Source organism: Rhodamnia argentea, chromosome 6, assembly GCF_020921035.1.
Source record: "Rhodamnia argentea isolate NSW1041297 chromosome 6, ASM2092103v1, whole genome shotgun sequence".
NCBI classification, from domain to species: Eukaryota; Viridiplantae; Streptophyta; class Magnoliopsida; order Myrtales; family Myrtaceae; genus Rhodamnia; species Rhodamnia argentea.
The window spans coordinates 8,449,517-8,470,082 of record NC_063155.1 but is presented as its reverse complement, the minus strand read 5'-3'; the positions used below and the strand labels follow the sequence as shown (position 1 = coordinate 8,470,082).

Genomic DNA, 20,566 nt, shown 5'->3' with positions numbered 1-20,566 from the left:
ATGTCACGTTAGGGCATGACGTTTCGCTGGTTCTTGTTAAACTTCTTGGTTTTCCTCTGATTGCCATCGTTTACATCGGGAAAAGTCAAGAGATTAGTGTGTTATCACTTGCAACTGTGGTTATCGAAATATACATCATATTAGTCGTGTAATAATATTTTGCCGGTGAATAATGTTATGTAATGAACATTTATGCTACGGCCTTTTGCTAGAGACAAACTCCCTATATGACTATGCATTTAATATTCCGAGAAAAGAGAAAGGTTTTACTGTTTCGGACTAAGCCCTCCTAACGATGATCCATTCCAAAGTGGATCAAAACCTTGAATTTTTTGGAATTGTAAACCGAACAAGCAATGCTTGGAACTAGCCAATTCCAAGCCGATTCTTGATTTCACCCGATGTTAGGGTGTGGTTCATATTTCCTATCGACATAAAGGCATAGGGATCCCATTCCTCGGTGAGCGGATGGGGTCATAGGAGGCTGTGCCCCCAAGCGCCATAGGGTTTTTATAGTTTAGATTCGCACTCTATTGGTTGTTTGGACTTAGGTCCATGAATAGCTACTGAGGCTTGGACTCATGAATAGCTATTGAGTGACCTCTATATAATCTTTCAGTTATAACTGAGAGTTATAACAACAATGTGAGAGAAAAATTACCAAAGAAATTATAAACCTATTGCAATTATATCAATTCAATCATAAAACTTTTTTTTGGGGCCAATTTGATCTTAAACCTTTTGCAATTGTCCCAATGCGGTTATAATTTTTTTTTTCCAATTTGATTTTAAACCTTTTGCAATTGGCCAAAGAAATAATATTTAGTACTTTTTTGAATTTTGAAATTTTTATTTTTTTCCTTTTCCTTTTTCTTTTTTTTCCTTCTCCTTCTCTCTCCTTTCTCCAGCTGACCGACGTCCACATTAGCACCAGCATGCCAAAATTCGCCGGATGAATTAAATTGGCACAAGTGCAAAAGGTTTTAAGGCTAAATCGGCTAAAAATAAGTTTAGTATTAAATTGGAACAATTACAATAAATTTATGACTTTTTTTTATAATGTTTTTTTCGAGATTTGAGGTGTTAATTACAGTGGAATTCTCTACTGGATATAGCTTAGCTTAAGGGTGTATTATGATAAATCTTATTTTTTGATTTCTCTTTCTTGCATTTACTCTCTATTTTCTAGTGTTTGTGCACCTAATTGTAACACTTGAGAATTTGGTGAGAGAAAAAAAAAAACAGTGAAAGCAAATAAGAGGCGAATGCAACGTACTGCCCATCATTGATAATCAGCAGAAAGTATTTGAAAAGAGGGAGAGACTGAGTCGGAGAAAAGATGAAAAATAGAGTAAGGGAGACGGATTGCCAAGCCTTGAGCAACGGAGACAGAGATAAGGCTTTTGCATTGTGACTCTGCTTTTTAACTGCAACCATTTTTTTTTTATACTTAATCCGTATGTGAGAGAGAGTTTTGACACAAAAGAGATGATAGGCGGCTAAGTTTAAGTTTGTTGTAGGGGTGATCGGTTCTTCGGTTAGGCCGGTTTCACCCTAAAACTGGGAACCATCCAGGTTCTAGGGTTGGACCGATATGGCAAATTTTCTCTTCTTTGCTCGTTAAAAGAAAATAAAAGATATGAGAAAAGCATATCGGTCCGTCTAAACAGTTTGGTTTTGCACTTGAAATAGGAAACCTCACCGTTTATTTTCACTTAAAAAAATTTAGAATCGGGAATCGATCACAACAGGCTAGTCCTATTCGATTCTCATGCATACCCCTACTTTGTAGGGTTTCAACTTTTTCGAAATTTGTGACATTTTCCATTGTACAAAATCTTTAGGTACATACAAACATAAGCAAAATTGTTGGTGAAGGGGTGCAGCGCATGCGCTTAGTTTCATGAGATTATGGGTTTAATTATTCGAGCGTGCGTTGAACTAAATTTTTTTTAGGTAAACCGACCTCTAGCATTTTAGGTTTTAGGTTCTATCCTAAATAAGGTTCGATTTTCGAATAGAACCGCTCGATTCAGGGTATAAAGATGGGACACTAACCGATCAAAACCGGTTCCCCATTTCTAGAATAGGGAACCGGCTTTGAAATAGTTGTGCAAGGCCGGTTCGGGTGGAGAGCCTAGCTGTGCAGGCTTGAGAGGACATGAGGTCCAGTGATCCTTACATATGATGGACTGTGATCCACATTCACAATATACGATATGGCTTGACTAACCGGTTGCGAGATACCAAGGACAAGAGGTCCAAGTTTGAATAAGGTAAATGCAAAGGAAAATGAGCATGAGATAACCATCATCATGAGTTTCTATGGTGGTGCATTTATTCTTGTTGATGTAGAAGACACCCACGATAATCAGGCTGTGGTGTGGCTAGATCCAAAGCCTAAAGTGCTATTGTTTTTTAAAAAAGGATCTGAAGTAAATATTGTCTTAAATGAGGGTCTGAAGTGATTATGACAATCTTAAATAAAGGTATGACCTTTAGGTTGGTCAAGGGCATTTTCAACCTTCTCTTTTTTGGATTTTTTTTCCTTTTCTTTTCATTTTTTTTTCGTTTTTCATTTTTTTCTATTTTTTCTTTCATTTTTGCCAATGGCCATTGATGATGCCCAGAGAGAGCTAGGTGAGGGCCACCCTCACCGGCCTCGCCTCACTTGAGCGCGGCCTCACTTGGGCAAGGCCGATTGCAAGCAAGGGTCGCGTCGTCTAGGCCCTTGCTAGCCGTGCATGGGCCTCACTAGCCGCAAGCAAGGCTAACCATCGCCCGCAACCCGTTATTAGGATTCGGCGCATAATCAAGTCGAAAAAAAACGTAAAGTGAGAAAGAGAAATCGAGACACAAGATTTTATCCCGATTTACCCTTAAATTAAGGTTACGTTCAGCAGAGGATATCACTATAATTAGCACCTTGCACCTCTTGTTACATCACTTAATTACAAACGAAAAAGAATATATATAATAGTAGCTATTCATGAGTCCAAACTCAAACTATTAATGAAAAATTATGGGCTTAAATTGTAAAAGCCCTCAAGTATCCAGAGAGCGTTGTCCCCTTGAGATCCCCGTCGGGCAACTCCCTTGGACTCCCGCTCGCTCGGTATGAAGCGATACCCACATGCTTTCTTGTCGCGAGGAAGTATGAATCAAATCCTAACACCGGTCCCTCGCCCGGCCCATTCCAGGCGCTGCAGGCTTATTTGAGGCAATAAAGGTTATGTATTTATTTGAGACCGCCATGGTCACTTCAAGCCCTTATTTGAAACATTATTCACTTAAGGCCTTCATTTGAAACAACGTTCACTTCAGGTTCTTATTTGAGAAAACGATAGCACTTTGGACCCTTATTTGAAATTTTTCCATGAACTTATATTCCATCTCCCATGAGATGGTGGGATGATGCCTCGTCAGTCGAGATAGTTCTAACTACAGATGAGGAAGCAGTTACTATTATTCACATATGATGGTAGAAGGCTTATGCATCTACTCATATTCGTTTAGTAGGTGCAAATATTCTATACTCATCTTGAATTCATGTTAGTGTATTCGATACCTAAGATCTCCTAGAGACATCATTTGCTAAGTATGATTATCAACGTGGCCGTCATGAGAAACAATTAGCCAATAGCAAGTAGTCGTGCAGGAGAGAGGACAGCTCTTGAACATTGAGACACGAAAGTTAGCAGTGAAAATTCAAAGGGCGTACAGTATCTGCAGCAGCCCTCACAGCAGTAGCTTCAGCTTCGATCTGCTGGTGTTTATGCCGAAATTAGTACCGGGTCGCAAGCAGAATCGGTGCCAAGAACGAAATCCCGTGAACCGTGTAAATTACCCGCGTCTTCAGAGGCTGGAACATGCTAAAATGATAACAAACCGGAGTTCCGAAGCCAGATTGCTGACAAAGATTACCTGTTACCTTGCCAATGGAAACGATAGGCTTCTGCTAAAACGAAGGAGAAACTCAAGCAACGCACAGTTTCCAAACGGCAACTGCTAGGAACGACCGGAAGACGAATTCGGGGCGGGACTCCGCGAAGGATTGTGCCAGGGCCAGGGGCATGAGGAAAGGAAAGCGAAACGGGGCAAAGCAAGACAACCACAGATGAGTGCAGCTTTCGCTCTTGAATGGTTCCACCAGCACCAATCCTAGGCATCGCCATTTTCTTCTACAACGGCAGCCGCGGAGATGATTCTGAATGCCCTCGGACTTCGTCCCGTTTTCGAGAAAAAAAAAAAAAGAAGATGTTCTCGCGGGTCGCAACAATTACTAACAATTACCAGTTCTATCTAATTATCGACATTTAAAGCAATTACGGTCACTGGAAATTGCAATACTGCCCCAAAGGCAAAATAAATAAATTCATCTCCCCTTTTTTCGCACGTGTCAACGCACGAGGTCCCGAGTCCAAACCAGCGTTAGCTTCCTTAATCGAGCCCAATCTAAGGACAAAGATCTCCCAAAGTTGATCAACAATCTTACACCATCATGACAATTAAAGGAGAGACCCAAAAAGGATTTGATGGGGCTCGAGATATCAACATCAACGACTGGGATTAATCAGAAAACTTCTGGTCCCTGATCGAAGGCCATCTGATATAATTCTTATTAACTCCAATTTTTATTTTTTTTTTTTTTGGAATTTTGATTTGATTTAGACCCTCATGAGAATAAAGGAGAAAAATGCTGTCTTGGGTCTTGGCAAAAGGGCCATCTTTAGGGAAGGTGGGGAACCCATTGGGCCCATGGGGTGGGTCTGGGTCGGACCCTGTTGGGATTCACCGTCCACCCACGTGATGCTCGTGTACGACTCCACCCGTCACTTCAGTCCGGCATTACGACGTCGCACGAAACGCGGCGGAAAAAAGTATTTTGCGCACGCATCGGGCTATACAGTCGTTACCGACCCCTCCAATTGCTCCCATGATACGCGTCCCGACCGAATTTTATGATTTGAGTTTTCAAACCATCTATGCCTCTGTCGGTCAGCTTCGTCAGGTTCCATTAACACGTGTTTTGCAAAAAAAAAAAAAAAAAAAAACTCAATGTGCACATGCATATGACGGAAATTGTTAAACTCGCATGACGCGGATTCACGCGGGATCCATTCAAATCTGGGGTTGCCAACTGGAGGATGTGTTTTGATAGTCGTTAATGTCGAGTACGAAATTCTATGCAATCGATTTTTAGATGTGCTTCAATTTCAAAAGCATGATTGAGATTGATTAGCACCGGCGATTAGATCGTCTTGCGCAATTCATCGATCAATAATGGATCTCAAATCCTCACACACTACGTACTTTGACTTTTAATAATCGCATGAAACACGAGCTCTCGGGTTCAATTTTTACTTTGATGCAACCAATTGGCAAACTCTTTCCGAATTCCTCAGCACGCGCAAGGTGCATACGTCTCATGTCATTGAATGAATTGACGGATGGATTTCATCCGATGCGCGAAAAATTACACGAAACATCGTCCGACAGCTATATCGAAAAGAAAAATCGCCAAGGCGGGCGTCGTCCGGATTACTCTCGATGTTCATGTGGCAAGTCGTACTACCGAACCGTTCGTTTCAAATGGTCCTTGACATCACCTCAACTGCGACTTCCTAGTGATGAAAAGAACCAATCGGTTAAGAATCGTTACCTTCGTCGTGCCATCCGCGTCACGTGCGATGGCTATGTGTGCTGAAATCCACATTAAAGTCTCCCCGAGAAAGTCAAAGAAGAAAGAAAGGCTCTGGTTGCAACTTCATCATGCATTCGTGGGAGATTATGCAGCACATGATACAGAGAGACACGTTTTGCATATTGTTTCGTCCCAAGTAGAATTGAGTTCACGGTTTTCCTCGGTCAATTTTTAAAAAAAAATGTCGTGCATCGCGCCAGTAACTCACCCGTTCTTTTCGATTGTCGGTTCATGGAGAACTTTCATTGAGCAGAACATAACTTATGTATGAATGAGGGCGTAAGATTTTGTGAAATTGCTATCAATTATTCTAGAATATGAGAACTCGAATTCATGCCTTTTCATGTTCCTTCTTTGTGTCCATTACCATATTTTTTTCTACGTTTAGTCTTGGTCAAAGTCTAGCCTATAGAGGAATGACAGCGCTAGAATATTTAAATATCACTGCTAACTATTTAAACAGCTTAAGTAACCAAATTAAAGCGTGTTTTGATATTTAAATATTCTGACAGCGAGGAAGGGCGATCCAATAAGTGCATAATGTTGACATTATGAGAATTCATGAGTGAATCCACTCGAGAGGTATTCAGGTCATGCTCTTCCAAATCCTTCTGCAATTGGGAACGACTTGGGATAAGATCAATTGTAAGAACGATAACTTTCATGGATCATAAATGTTTGGGAACACTATTTCTCTCTCATAGATGATTGCGACTCGTGTGGAATCTACGGACTGTCTAAGTGCTACGGGTCATATCAATAAGTGTTCTCCAAGCACTTGTTAAATCATATGTAATTTGAAGTAATCAAATTTGCAGAAATTGATTTCACAAAACTTAATTATTGGTGTCAAATGGGTAGATCGGATTGGGTCGAATATGATCTGACGCATATTGACTTATTTAACCTATTTTGATTCATTTTCATGTAGTACAAATCAACGACCATACTCGACTCGATCCATATTACTAAAAAACTTTATATTTAATCCAATTTAGCAAAACTTATGAATTATTAAAAAAAACTATATTACCAAAACAATGTGGACAATTTTTACAAGTATTTATTTTTTATTATTTTATTTTTTTATTTTTTTTCCTTCACCTTTTCATTATTTATTTTTATTTTTGTCCTTTCTTTTATTTTTCCTCAAAGTCCAGCTAGGGCTGCCGGCGGACCCTCACCCAGATCTGGCAAGGATTTTGCAGCCCTCGGACTCGTCAGGAAAAAAGAGTAAAAAGATAAAGGAAAAATAAAAATAAAAAAATTGAAAAAAATCAAAAATCAAAAAATATTTTTATGACTCACTTAAGATAGTTTTTTTTTTTTTTTTGTTGAGGACTCACTTAAGATAACCCATTTATAACCCATTTACAATTCATTTAAGATCCATAAAGTTATTTTTTTGGTCGGAAGATCTATTAAGTTGTTAAGCGACTCATTTATGACCCACTTAATTTTTTTTTCGTAACTTAAATTTGTTAATCAGTCCATTTATGACCCGCACTTTTAAATGTGGATTAAAATATGGATTTTTGATCTATTTTGTCGCCTCTGAACTTGATGACAATCAACGCACTTTTAAATGTGGATTAAAATATGGGTTCTTGATCTATTTTGTCACCTCTTAACTTGATGACAATCAATGCAACCACAATCGAAAATTTCCCCTCGAAAGGGTTTCGATGACGTGTAATTTTCTCATTGGCTTGCCCCACGCACGCCAAAACAATCATTCCCCTCTCCAAGAACAATTGTGATTGTAAAGTAATTAAATAAAAAAAACCACCTGACGCCTTTTTAATTAATTAAATCCACTAAACGGTTCTCCTTGGGATCTGCCAAATCAGCCTTTTTCCTTTTTCCACATTTCATTTACAACTACTATAAAAAAAATAACAATAAATTCCGAGTCTTCACACTGAAACGAGAAATGATTCCGCCAATTGCCACTCGCCACCTGGCATTTTAAATTTATTATCTTTATTAATTAATTAATTAAAGCAAAAGGGGTAAAAAAGACTCGGGTACATTCAACTCCAGATTCCGCACTCTCTCTCTCTCTCTCTCTCTCTCTCTCCTAAGACCCAATCATTCATTGAGCCCATCAAGACCCTGGCCCGCCAAACGAACGGTCCAGATTTAATGACCTGGTGGGCCCTACAACTCCAGAGTAGGGTTCACTGAAACCCACCACTGATCTCCCAAATGGTTACTAGGCAAAAGAAAAATTATTGCATAGACCCGTTTTACGGTCGATGCTCGATAAAACCGACACGGTCGGTCCGGGAGCGAGACCTCGCGTTCTTTAGCGACCCGGTTCGATTGCCGTATAATCGATTCGGTAACCATAAAACGAGTTTTGTAATTTTTCTGCACGGTAACTTCCTTGTTGTTTCTATCAACATTGATCAATCAAAGACTAAATTGAGAAAAAAAAAAGAGAGGAGGGATGAGGGTGGGAGGGAGGAATGATTCACCTGTTTGTCAGTGACAAATTGTACATTGGTTAGGGCAATGACCAGCAGCTGGGCCTCCACTACCTGACCAACACCTGGAACTGCTCTCTGTGGGCCCCCCCTTCCCCCTCTCCTCTCTCCTCAGCCGTCTGATCCTCCTCCTCCTCCTCCTCATCACCATCATCATCAGCATCTTACATCCATCATCCCGTTGGGTCATGCTAGGAATCATCAAATCACATTGATCCATAAGACTTATCACAACAACAGTCACATTGATTCACAAGACTCTCTCTCTCTCTCTCTCTCCCCTGCATTGAAGTGACACTGTTCCATCTCTCCCCCCCAAGTACTCAAAAGGCCTTGTGGTCCTTCCTTTCCCAGCAAAAAACACACAGAAGAGAGAGAGAGAGAGAGTTTTTGTGGTCAGGTAGGAGTCTTGCCAAGCAAATTCATACATTTGTACAGAGGTGATTTTGACTCATTCGATCCCAAAAACAGAGCATATGTGGATTACATGCATGTTTTGGGGGGGCAATTTGCACAAAAAATTAGAATGGGTGCTCAAAAATGGGAAAAAGAAAGAAGACCCAGATCAGAATTTAGCCATAATCCAAAAAGGGAATCCTTCATTATCCACCCTGTTAAAGTGTCTTCTTGCAAGCCCTTGGTAAATCAATCCATATTTAATCCACACAGGGAAAAAAATTTGGAATTATGATAATGATGATGATAATATCAGTGATTTTTTTTTAAAAGAAAAGGGGGGGTGAAAAAAAAAAAAAAAAAGAAGAAGCTCATCCAATTAACGACAACCCAAAAAAACCTCACGTGTGTACAACACATCAATCAAACTAGCCCCCCACCAAACTAATCGCCTCCGGGATCTGGGAATGGTGGCTGCCGGTCGTCGTTGCCGCCTCCGCCGCCGCCTCCTCCTCCTCCTCCTCCTCCTCCTCCGCCGACGCCGCCGTGGTGCGAATGAGAACCGCTTGCCGGGGATTCTGACACGCCGGCGCTCGATACGGGCCGGTATGGGCTTAGCCCGCTGAGCATGTTGAATTGCCCCTCGGTGGCGGCGGCGGCGCGGCCTCTCCGTGGGCAGCCGAGCCCAAATGCTGACCTGGTAACAGGGCCATGGGTGCGGGGAAGTTCATGAAATGCAGGCCGCTGGACATGGTGCCTCGGTACAAGGCGGCGTTATTGCTGACCGAGGCCGGGAACGTCCACACCGGATCGCCGCTCATGACCTGGTTGCTCGGGTTCGTTACCATCCAGAAGTTCGCCGGGAGATTCCCGTGGCTCGCCGGCAGGACTCCGGAGCTAGACTGCAACAGGTAGCTCCCGACGTGCGACTGAGGATGAGTCTGAGGCTGAGAATTGGTCGACAGATCAAGCTCATCGGGCCTTCGCTTCTTGCTCATGCCCTCGTGATCGGCGCTCTCTGATAGCTCCAAATTCGAAGCTTCTCGAAGCTCCTGCTTGGCCTGAAACAGCATCGAGCTCAAATTGCTCGAGGAGCCCTGGAAATTGAGCAGCGTCGGCGTCGGCTCATGCGACAGCCCGATCCCGGGGAACAAGGAGGTGTTGCCCCGGCGCTGAGGCGGGAGCGAGAAGTTGGGGCTGAAGTAAGTCGATCGGAGCTGTGACGGAACCGACATGCTTGACCCGGAGCTGCGGAGCGAGATGTTAAGGGAAGTGAAGTTGGCCGGGATGGTACCCGTACCGGTGGCGGCGATCACGGCGGGCTCTGCCTGCTGAAGGAGCCACTCGATGGTCTCCCCGTCGGACTTGTGGCCGAGCTCGCGGGTGAGCTGGAAGACCCTGGCGGCGCAGAGGGCTGGCATGCGGATGCGCCTCCCCCGGCCGTCGACCTTCGTGTGTCGGTCCTTGGTCGAGGTCCGCTTCGGCGGGGGCTTCTTGGCAGCTGGCACCCCCAGCGGCTGCTGCTGCTGCTGTTGATCCTCGGCGGAGACGATCTGGAGGCTGTTCGAGGTGGAGGACGAGCGGTTAGGGTTTGGGGGGGCGTCGTCGGAGGACATGGCGAGGGAGGGATAGTTGGCGGTGGAGCAGGGTTGTTCGTCTTCCTTCTTCTCGAGCAATTGGAAGGGGAAGTTGTGTCGCCGGTGTTGGTGGTGGTGGTGGTGGTGGTACTGGTCGTGATGTTGGTCGTGATCACTTCCTTCCATTATCACATGTAAACCAAGTTCTCTCCCCACCTCTCTCTCTAACTAACCCTAGTTTCTTCTCTCTTCAGCAGTTCCTCCTCCTCCTCCACCTTCTTCTTCTTCTTCCCTGAGAGCGACTGAGTCGCAGCGAGTTGTATGAGAGAGAGAGAGAGAGAGTTGTGGAATTGCTTTGCTTTCACAAGCGACTGAGTTAAGAGTTAGAGAGAGAGAGAGAGAGAGAGAGAGAGAGAGAGAGAGAGAGAGAGAGAGAGAAAGAGAGAGAAAAAAAGGGCAAAGCTAAAAAGGGCTTTGAGGGAACAAAAAGATAATGAGTGGGAATTATATGGGTGAGCTTTAAAAAGCTCTTTTATTTTATTTTTTTCCAATTCCTCCCACCATTGAAAAGATTAATTTTTTTTTTCTTGCTTTCTTGCTGTACATTGTTGAGCTTTTAAATTTCTCTCTCTCTCTCTCTCTCTCTCTCTCTCTCTCTCTAACAAAAATAAAATCCAGTTCACCACTTTTGTCACAACTGCCAACTAGTTCAGTTTTAGGCTTTTGAAGTATAGTCTATGACAAAAAAAAAAACGTATAGTCTATATTTTTTGACAAAAAAGAAGAAGTATAGTCTAGATTTCAAGCCAAAAAAAAAGTATAGCCTAGATACTAACCAGAAAGAAAAGAAAAGTATAGTCTTACATTGTGTGAAATTAGGCGAATCGAATTAGGTTGGATTGAATTGGCAAAATTTGAATGTCCAATTGTCACATTATCCTCGAATTTTTTGGGATAGGAGCGCATGTCCGATGTATTTTCAATGTTATGTTGTGATTAAAGTGACACGTGTTGATGTAGCGAGTTTTGTTCATTATGACGATGTTGATTTTGTGGGATTTTTTTCATTGATTAAGTGTCAAGCTTTTTACTTGATTGTATAATATCAAGTAAAAAGGGTCTCAATATGCGATTATTCCGTAGTTTACAAGGGTATTATCCGTAAAACATAACTAGTAATTTTTTCACCCAACCGCTTAAACTTATCAAGAACCGTTGATTTCACTGTCGTCACTTTGGTAAGATATGCACTAATCAAGATATGTAAGCGCCCATGTTCGGGAGCGCATGTGATGGTCTTAGGCAATAGTTTAGTCATAACTATATTCTAGTTGATTTATAACTCATCAAATACCACTATTTTTGGTTTTGGATCTTCCAAATCATTCCCACAGGATGCGAGTCAGGTTGACATTAACCAATCGGATACCGCTTGTTCCAATCCTAGTAAAGAGCTTCAGATCGCCAAAAGTGAATCACGGAAGAAATGGCTCAAATTTACGTTTTTAAGTGAATATACCCCCAATTTGGTATATTAATGGAGTAGATCCTGGACTCCCTTTTATAGTCTCATTTGAAAAATTAAAGGAAATTTGTCTAAAAAGTCTTAATCTAAATCTTTTAATTTTAACAATTGAGTTATAAAATTTTTCACGCTTTGCTAATTGAGTCTATGCGACCAATTTTGACCGAACAACCGTTGATATGGATGTTGACCGTCCTGCGTGGAATGACCGGTGCTGCCATGAATAATTTTAAATCATATTTAATTTTTAAAATTTTTCCTTTTTATATTCTGTTTCCCTTCTTTTCTATTTTCTATTTTCTTTTTCTCTCCCCTGGCCATCACCTGGCCTTGTTGATGGCCGCCCTTACCTATCCTTCCCTGGTGAAGGGCCGCCCTCACATGAGGCCGATGACGTTCGACAGCCATTAACAAGGCCTGGCAATGGTCGCGAGGAGGGGGGGAAGGGAAAAGAAAAGAGAAAAAGAAAATAAGAAAAAGATGGAAAAATAAAATAAAAATGTTTAAAAAATATTAGAATATTATGAAAAAATTATCTTGATAGTGTCGGCCGTGCCATGTAGGACAGCCGGCATTTACGTCAACAATTTTTGACCAAAATTTACTGAATGGACTCAATTGGCAAAATTAAAAGGTTTATGGTCGAATTGAAAAAAGTGAAATATGTTTAGAACTTTTTAGACAATTTTTCTCAAATATTATACGATGTGGAGCAATTTACACTCATTAGATTAATCTTTTGAGTGGATATATGTCCAAATAAAGTTGTTAATTGATTTGATCTTTGGTTTTTGCTAGTGATTTCGTTAGATGAAGCTATTGGATATTTATAGTGCATCTCAACACGAGTGTATCGAATATCTGCTTGTCCTTTCCAACTGAGTATCATGCTATTACAATACATTCCTTACACGAGTAGAGGGTCTTTGGTATTGATTGTCCTCGTTCTAATGTTGTTGTAATCTTCTTCTTTTTAGGCCTTGTTTTGTTTCTTTGGGTATTTTTTTTTATCGAAAATTTCTTTGGGTATGTGAAGAGTAGGGAAGTGAGAAGGTGCTGGGTTTTACCCCCCTTTTTTTTTTGGTAGTTGGACAGGGCCATTGTGTTCAGACTCCACGTGAGGTGCTCTCTTTTTTTCTATCATTCAATCCATAAAGACAATGGGCATTGGAATTAGGGTGGGGCCCAGTCCCAAGTCAAAAAGGTTAAATTTTGAGGGGGGAAGAGAGAGAGAGAGAGAGAGAGTTATAAAGGAAGGATTATGAGGTGGGTCCCCTTCCCCATTCAAGTAATCATTCCCTGGTGCCTTTGGCCCTTTCCCTTTTGCCCTGCATCGAGCTTTGTTGTGGGGATCAGAAAACAGAACAAAAGAAACTAAAGACAGAGAGAAAAGCAACAGCGCGCGCGCACAAACACAACATCCTTGGGATACCCTAAGCATAGTAGCCATCTCTCAACATTCATGTTGCCGTTTTTCTTGCCTTGGGAATCCTTTGGCTAGATTTGATTGTTGCCTCCCTATTTTTTCCACACTATGATCAGGTGTAGGATGGTGTTGCGACTGCTGCTGTGTAGAGCATTTTACACGGGGGCATGGATTCTTTGCATCCCGTGCTCGTTGATTTTGACGTGGCGGATTTGCCTCCGGCGTAATGGATATGAGATGGTTTGCAGGGCCATGGGTTGGCAGCACGGGGGAATTGGTAACAGTGTTGCCTAGCCCAACTAGTATGTTTTTTGAAACATATATCGATTACAAGTATTTGACAGCCACTTGTTTATTTGACCATCTTCTTTTTGGAGACAGACTGTATCACTCATCATACTTCGTATAAAAATTTAATTAAGAAGGAAAATATGTCTAGTATGTTGATGATATACATAGCATAAGAGTACCTAGACATTTGTTAGACATAAAAGAGATAAAATCCAAAAACTTGCCGGAAAATTTGCAAAGGTGTATTTGGAGCCTATGGGGGTGGTTTCCTCAAGGAATTGTGATGCGGGAGCATCGGGCTTCGATCGATCCTCAAGGTCAACTCCGAACTTGTCGATTTTCCCTTATCCCAACGGTTAAGATCGATTTCGGCTACACTTTAACTCAATTGGTTCAAGTTGAAGATAGAAGTTGTCGATTCAAAGGTCAAGTTGTCGATTTTATGATTGTCAGTCAACTATCTAGATATCGATTTGCAAGTTCAATGTCGATTCCTCGACTACTAATCCACTACCTTGTAACCAAAAACTATTGGATGGTTATCTTTGTTGTTTGCTGATATTGCAAGGTATCTATTGAGTTACCCGGGTTGGTGAACGAATTTAGAGTCTAAGTATAATTACTTGCATTCGGCCAAATGTCGTTAATCCTAATTTTATGAGTCTTAAGTATGTTGTAGGTTTCAAGAGAATTCAAGTTTCTAGGCATTTTTAACGCATATTTTAGTTCATAGGGCTTTATTTTGTTTTTTAGTTCCTATGTCTTTATTATTTATAAAGTTCTCACGTCTTTAATGCTTAGTCTATCCTCAGTTTTCCTTTCCCTAGAAAATGAATTCTTCCTTAGTGGTGAGCCAAGAAGCACAATATACTTGGCTGGTGATTTTATTGTAGGCCCTAGTGTCGAGCTTCTCCTGTCCTGAAGTCATATATCCTCGATAGATGGTTCACCTTGTAAGCCTTGATGGTGAACCTCATCAATCTCGATCTTGATCCTTGGCTGATGGCATGTCTTGTAGGCCTTCGTGGTCATCGTATTCTATCCTATATTTGCATTCATCCTTTGACATCCATTCCACACACTTTGACTTATCTATGCTTCCTTCACTCAAAACAACACTTGCCCTCCCTGCACAAGCATTACATTGTTGCTCGATGGGAACATGAGATCAGGGCAAATTGTCTTGCCTCACATGAGGCACATGGCAAGGATCGGGCAGAGCTTTGCCTGAACAGGTAATGCTTTCGCCCAATTTCAATAGTTCTTCTGTTTCCACGATAAATTCTCCCTTTTGTACCTCATAAAAAGAACTCGCAGGTTGATATATCATTACCTTGATAATATAACAAATGGTTCATCTATCTTGCATGATGAGGTGAGGAGAAGAGATAAAGACGGGGAGCACAATCCCCAACCTTGTCTAGTGCCATTTCTAATTATATACACATCTCGAATAGTCTTTAAATAAAATTAAGAGACGGATAATTTACTCTTAAACACAGGAACACACTCAAAGGATGCTAGCATTACTAATTATCAAAAAGAAAAAGAGAAGATCACAAACGAATATACTATATTAATGACCATGAATTGGGGAAAAGAATTCAGCAAAGTTTAAGAACTTAATCATACCAAAGGATGCCTTTTTGCTATTATTTTTGACGCATTCTCAGGATGGTGCTTCAAAGGGGCCATGGTTGAGGCAAGATGCTTATCTGGGTCCTGTCGAAATCAAACATATAGGAGTCTATAAATGACAACCACTGCAATTTCAAGCATTCTTTTCGATTGATGCTTTGTAGGAGGGAATATGCACTTATGATGTCACACTAACAAGGCGACAGATTACGTGGGAGGCCAAGTTAAATAACCTTTGATTGGCGAGTACTTCGGTGGATTAGTGTCCCCTTTTCGTGTGCTGCGATTTTCATGAATATGCATGGGGCCCTTCATTGTGCTTCTTCTTCTCTGCAAAAGATTCATATCGATCATGGTTTGGCCGGGTTAATACAATTATATCCAAGTCGAGAACCGTCTAACTTCGATGTTTAACCTCATGTTCGAGCATATCCGGCTTGGCTTTTGACGAATCGTTATGCCCCGTTTTGAAATTCCTACCGAAATTTAAATATGATAGGAAATAATCGAGATGGATTTCGAGACTGAAAAATTTGAATGGTATTATTTATGTTTAATTTTTGCAATTATTAGAGGAAACATATAACTAAATATTGATGGAACATATCCATGGGGGCACTCTCTTTTCATTGACATGAATTCTACCTTAAGCTATATAACAGTATGTGGCATGATGGTGGCCAAGGTAATTCTCACTTGAGGCATTGAAAACGACAGTCAAATTGGGGAGTCAATAACTTCGTGCTAATCACTTTCACTCCCACCTTTTCCAATCTTTGGCTCCATCGATAAGTAAAAAAAGACCTGCCGTTTTCAACATAATGAAAAAGCAAGTTCATCCGATAGGTAACTTTTTCTGTAAAGGGTATAATTTTTTTTCCCTTTTTTTTGTTGTTGCTTCTCCTCCATTATTTTTGGGCTGTCACGTTAGGGTTTGCACATGCACGTTGTTTCTCGATGTCGTTGTCAGTGTCGCACGATTGTGGAGGAGAGGGGCTCTGTCCTTGCTCCCCACTTTTGCCCTAACTGAGCACGAAGAGAACGTCACATTGCATGGTTAAAATAACTGCATAGTCCAATTTAGCTGCTCCGTTTACTGCCCGAATAGTTTGAAACTCCACTTTTACTCTCTCCAGACAAAAAATTACCGGGTTTTTAGTTTGAAGCACCTCGGATCCGAGCTCTCGAGACGACCGTGCGAAATACTAGAACAAGGAATTAGCGGCTAGGCATCGACGGATTTTGAATTACCGCTGTTTCGATAATTCTTACTGATTGAGAGTGTATTTCAATTGGAGAAAATTTTCCAAAAAGTTCTAAATTCATTATACCTTGGCCAATTCAGTCCTGAATTTTTCAATTTTGCCCATTGGGTCATAAACCTTTTGAGACATTGCCAATTGAGTTCATTTGGTTAAATTTAATTGAGTCCATCTATCTTGGATGCTGGTGGAGCCACATACGATGGCCGAACGGCTGGTGCAGGTATGGATAATTTTTTTATAATCTTTTAAAAAATTGATTTTTTGTTATTTATTTATTTATTTATTTTTCTTTTCTTTTCCTTCCTTTCCTTATTTTTATCAAGTCCGATGAGAGCTGGTGACCCTCGTTGGCCACTGGACGAGGGTCTTGAAGCCCTTGCTAGTTGAGGGAGGCGGCCTTAGTCCTCCTCCAATGGCTGTTTCAGCAAGGGTCGACCAGTTAGAAAAGACAAACGAAAAGAAAGAAAGATAAAAAGAAAAAGAAAAAATGACTTTTTTTTTAAAAAACCAATGAATTTTTTAAAAAAATTATAAAGAATTTTTCACGTCAATATCGATTGTGTCATATAAGAAGTCTAGCATTCAAGTTAGAGATTTTCAGCTAAAATTGATCGGATGGTCTCAATTGATAAAGTCTAAAAAATTTTAGGATTCAATTTGTAAAATTGAAAGATTGACGACTGAATTGATGGAAATAATTTTCCCTTGCACTTGTGGGATATTGTGCCTTTTCTCATAAATAGATTTTCGAAAACGTGGCAAGTCCTAGTGGGGGAAGTGTGTGTGGATGCTATGTAACAAGTGACAACTTAGAGAGAGAGAGAGAGAGAGAGAGAGAGAGGAGCATTTGGTCTGCGGAAAACTACCCCCAATTCATGAGGCGAATGTGGACCAGCTTGGCCGAGGCTTGTGGACCAGAAGTTAGTCAATGCCTGCCTTTTCTGAGACCACAAGCTTCAGCTCCCTTGTGCCCATTCTGACATCGACATCTTACCTTCCCTCCTTTCTCTCGCACACTCCCTCGTTTTCCCATTTACATATATTCGGACATGAAGCCCAACCAAGTCTTAGGGCATAAGTGGACTCTTGTTCTCGAAGTTTATAATGCACTTAAAAGGGCTCTTGAAACCCTAAAAGGGTGATTTCTTTATAATTGACTCAATTAGATGACAAACGGAGGCTGCTGAAGCATAGAAGTTTATAGAGCTAGGGTTCCTGTCAATTCCTATGTTGACCTCGGACTTCAGTTCTTCTCTTTCGTCAGCCTTTTTCTTGATTTTCTTGGTTCTTTTGGGGGGAAGAGAGGGTACTATGAGCTCCATTAATGGCTGGATTGCCGGGAAGAGCTGTCTGTTGGGTGAGTGTATTCCAGATATGAGAGAGAGAGAGAGAGAGAGAGAGAGATGGATAGACTGGTACCAACATACAAGCGAAGATTTCAAAAATTGATGACTTTTTGCATTATTGAATCGTCTGAGAGAGCATAGTGAATTGCCCAAGAGAAAAAGAAAGGAAAAGGGAAAATGAAAGGAGGAGTTTGTGGTTCAGCTTGTGTTGCCAGCGAGATAGACCAAGTCCTCTCCTTGTTTCCCCCAGCAATCCGAGTTGTGAACTCTTCATCATGTTTTCTCGTGTCAATCTCTCACTTTAATTTTGATCCAACCATCTTCGTCTTTTGTCCCTATTTTTGTCTCTGAGTCGTAAGTTTGACAGCAATATGATTGATTGTACATTATTTGCTTCGCTTAAAGCTGACACATGGTGCCTCGTATTAATGTTTAGGGTTAATATCACGAGAAATCCCAAACTGATACACTTGTGACAAATTTACTCAAAATCAATTTCTTGATCACTAAAAACGATAAAATGGTACACCCATGACAAATTTACTATCCGTTAGTTTCCGTTCTATTGGGTTAATACCACAAAAAATCACAAATCGGTACATTTGAGACAACCGGAGGGTAAAAACCCCAAGCTAATACACCCGTCAATTACTACGTGTCATCTAACTCAACAATTTAACTGCAAATAACAGTAGCTAACAGATGATAAATTCGTCATAGGTGTACCGATTTAATATTTTCGATGGTAAAAAAATTGATTTGGGATATATAGGTTACTTATGTATCCGTTTTAGGTTTTTCGTAATGTTAACCCTCTATTTTCGTTACGAATATGTATCGCGTCAGGATCTCTTGCTCAAACCGAATCACACCAACGTTATGGAAGATCTTGGATCGTGTGAAATAAGAATAGTATCAAAGGCATCCTCGGTTGGAAAATAGAGTGAAACCAAGTATTCTTGGTCGGTGGTTGGAACAAGATACTGGTCAAACTTGAAGGCTTGAACGAGCTTCTTAATGTTCGGAGATCTTTGGGGACTAACCAATTGCTTTACTTTCCGAGAGAAGGTATGTATAAGAGGTTATAGATATAGAGGGATATCAGTAACTGGGATCTTTTGTTCTTCAGGCAAATATTCGATTTCATTGAGATAATCCACTTTTAAAAATCCTTTTCTTTCACGGCTCCCCTCTCCAACCAGTCGAGTTACTTGCGTACCTTTCACTTTCGGCAAGAACATGTAATTAGTTCCACGAGATCAACTCCAAAAACCCAATTAAATGAGATTTTTATTGGGACCCAACTCATGTCGGAGATTAATTAGAGTAGACTTTGTGAGCCTTACATATGGGCCAAAGCTTGACCTCAACCCCATATTCAGTACTCGCTAAAGCCGAAATGGCACTTTGGAGCTGAAAAAATGGTTCACTTGTCCTTGATTGAAAGAGGAATATCTCCACATTAAATTAATTAGTTCCAATACGACGAAATCTGTTTTCGTAACGATTGACGGGCGTCTTTCACTGATCTCGAGTCAATTCCAAACGACAAAGTGGTCCGACCCGAAAAGCTCAATACCATTAATATCTTTAGACTTAGGTGACGTTCCTTTAATAATTGTTATACGTAACGGATATTTCTTGTCGAGGCGGGTTATTTGAGAAAAGTGAAAAACTGAAAACGAAAATATTTTCTTGGAAGTTTCTTAAGAAGTTAAATATACAAAATTTGCAAAACCAAATGAACCAAAAGAGAAATTACAATGTGCTGGAATTGGCCTCGGTTTGTGCGCACTATAAATACGCAAGACTATATTTAGGCGTCTACTTTACCAACATGGCCAGCTTCATGAGAAACTGTTGCTGATTGGATCAAACGTCACGTTGAGGGAAATATTTAGGCGGTCGGAATCTTTGATGCCTCCAAATGGAGCTAGGGCTGACGTCACAAAGAATAGAAAACAGCCACAAGAATGGATATTAGCTAGAATAGCCAGCCTCTTGCGTCCCATCAACTTCGTTTTTAACTTGGTTTTTTGGCATGGCCCTATGGGGAAATATCCCTTTCATGTAACTCTCATGACTATTTAGATATCCTCATTAGGATTATGCTTCTATTTCAAGTGCTTTGAACATGATTTTGGGCTTCTCTTGCTCGATTGGTCCCTACCTCCTATGGATATTTGGTTCCTTTCCAAAGGATGTGTAGGCCCAATACCTTTATGACAGAGAGAGAGAGTGTGTTTTTAGTGTAACACGATGTTTTCCATCCATCAAGATCCATTAGCAGGTCGAAAGTATTATCGTGTTCTTTGATACATGAATTCATGTTACTCGACACATGATAATAATTGCCTTCTGGGTATGAAAAAGTCGGGTTTCAAGAATATCTGAAAGTTTTTGCATGTGATAAGATGTTTTCCGTTCACCAAAACCCTAAAGTATTACCGTATTCTGAGAGATGAATTCATACTACTTGACACACGATAAGAATTACCTCAACATATGAAAAAGCCAGGTTTTGAGGACATATGAAAGTTTTCGCAAGTACAACCATGTGCTAATTTTCCCCCTCAAAGGAACCCTATTCAATTTTTGCGACTTGTGAGATCTTTCTCTCCATACAAACATACATACATTTACACAAAAAATATTATTTTTAAAATAAAACAATCGTGAATACTGTTATGGCCATTTACCATACCATGTCTAAGACCTGGATTACGTTGGTGATATCTTTTTCACCGTTGCCATGGCATGCTCTAGATCCAAGTCATGTTTATGGCATTGACTTGTTTAGAATCACATCATGAATTTGCGCATAAGACTAAACTCGTTTAAATTCGCAACATATATTATACAAATATTTATAAGAAAAAATATACCATGCATTTCCTGTGTTAACCTAT

At 40.6% G+C, this 20,566-nt stretch overlaps 1 protein-coding gene across 1 annotated transcript; it reads right to left on the bottom strand.

The window, feature by feature from the left end:
- Nucleotides 1-8,936: 8,936 nt before the first annotated feature.
- Nucleotides 8,937-10,615, bottom strand: LOC115733832 (transcription factor TCP14). The gene is given in 3 exon segments (XM_048280262.1): nt 8,937-9,095; nt 9,130-9,255; nt 9,258-10,615. Coding segments are annotated over 3 exon segments (1,299 nt in total). The 5' UTR covers nt 10,353-10,615; the 3' UTR covers nt 8,937-9,017.
- Between the last annotated feature and the right edge of the window lie 9,951 nt (nt 10,616-20,566).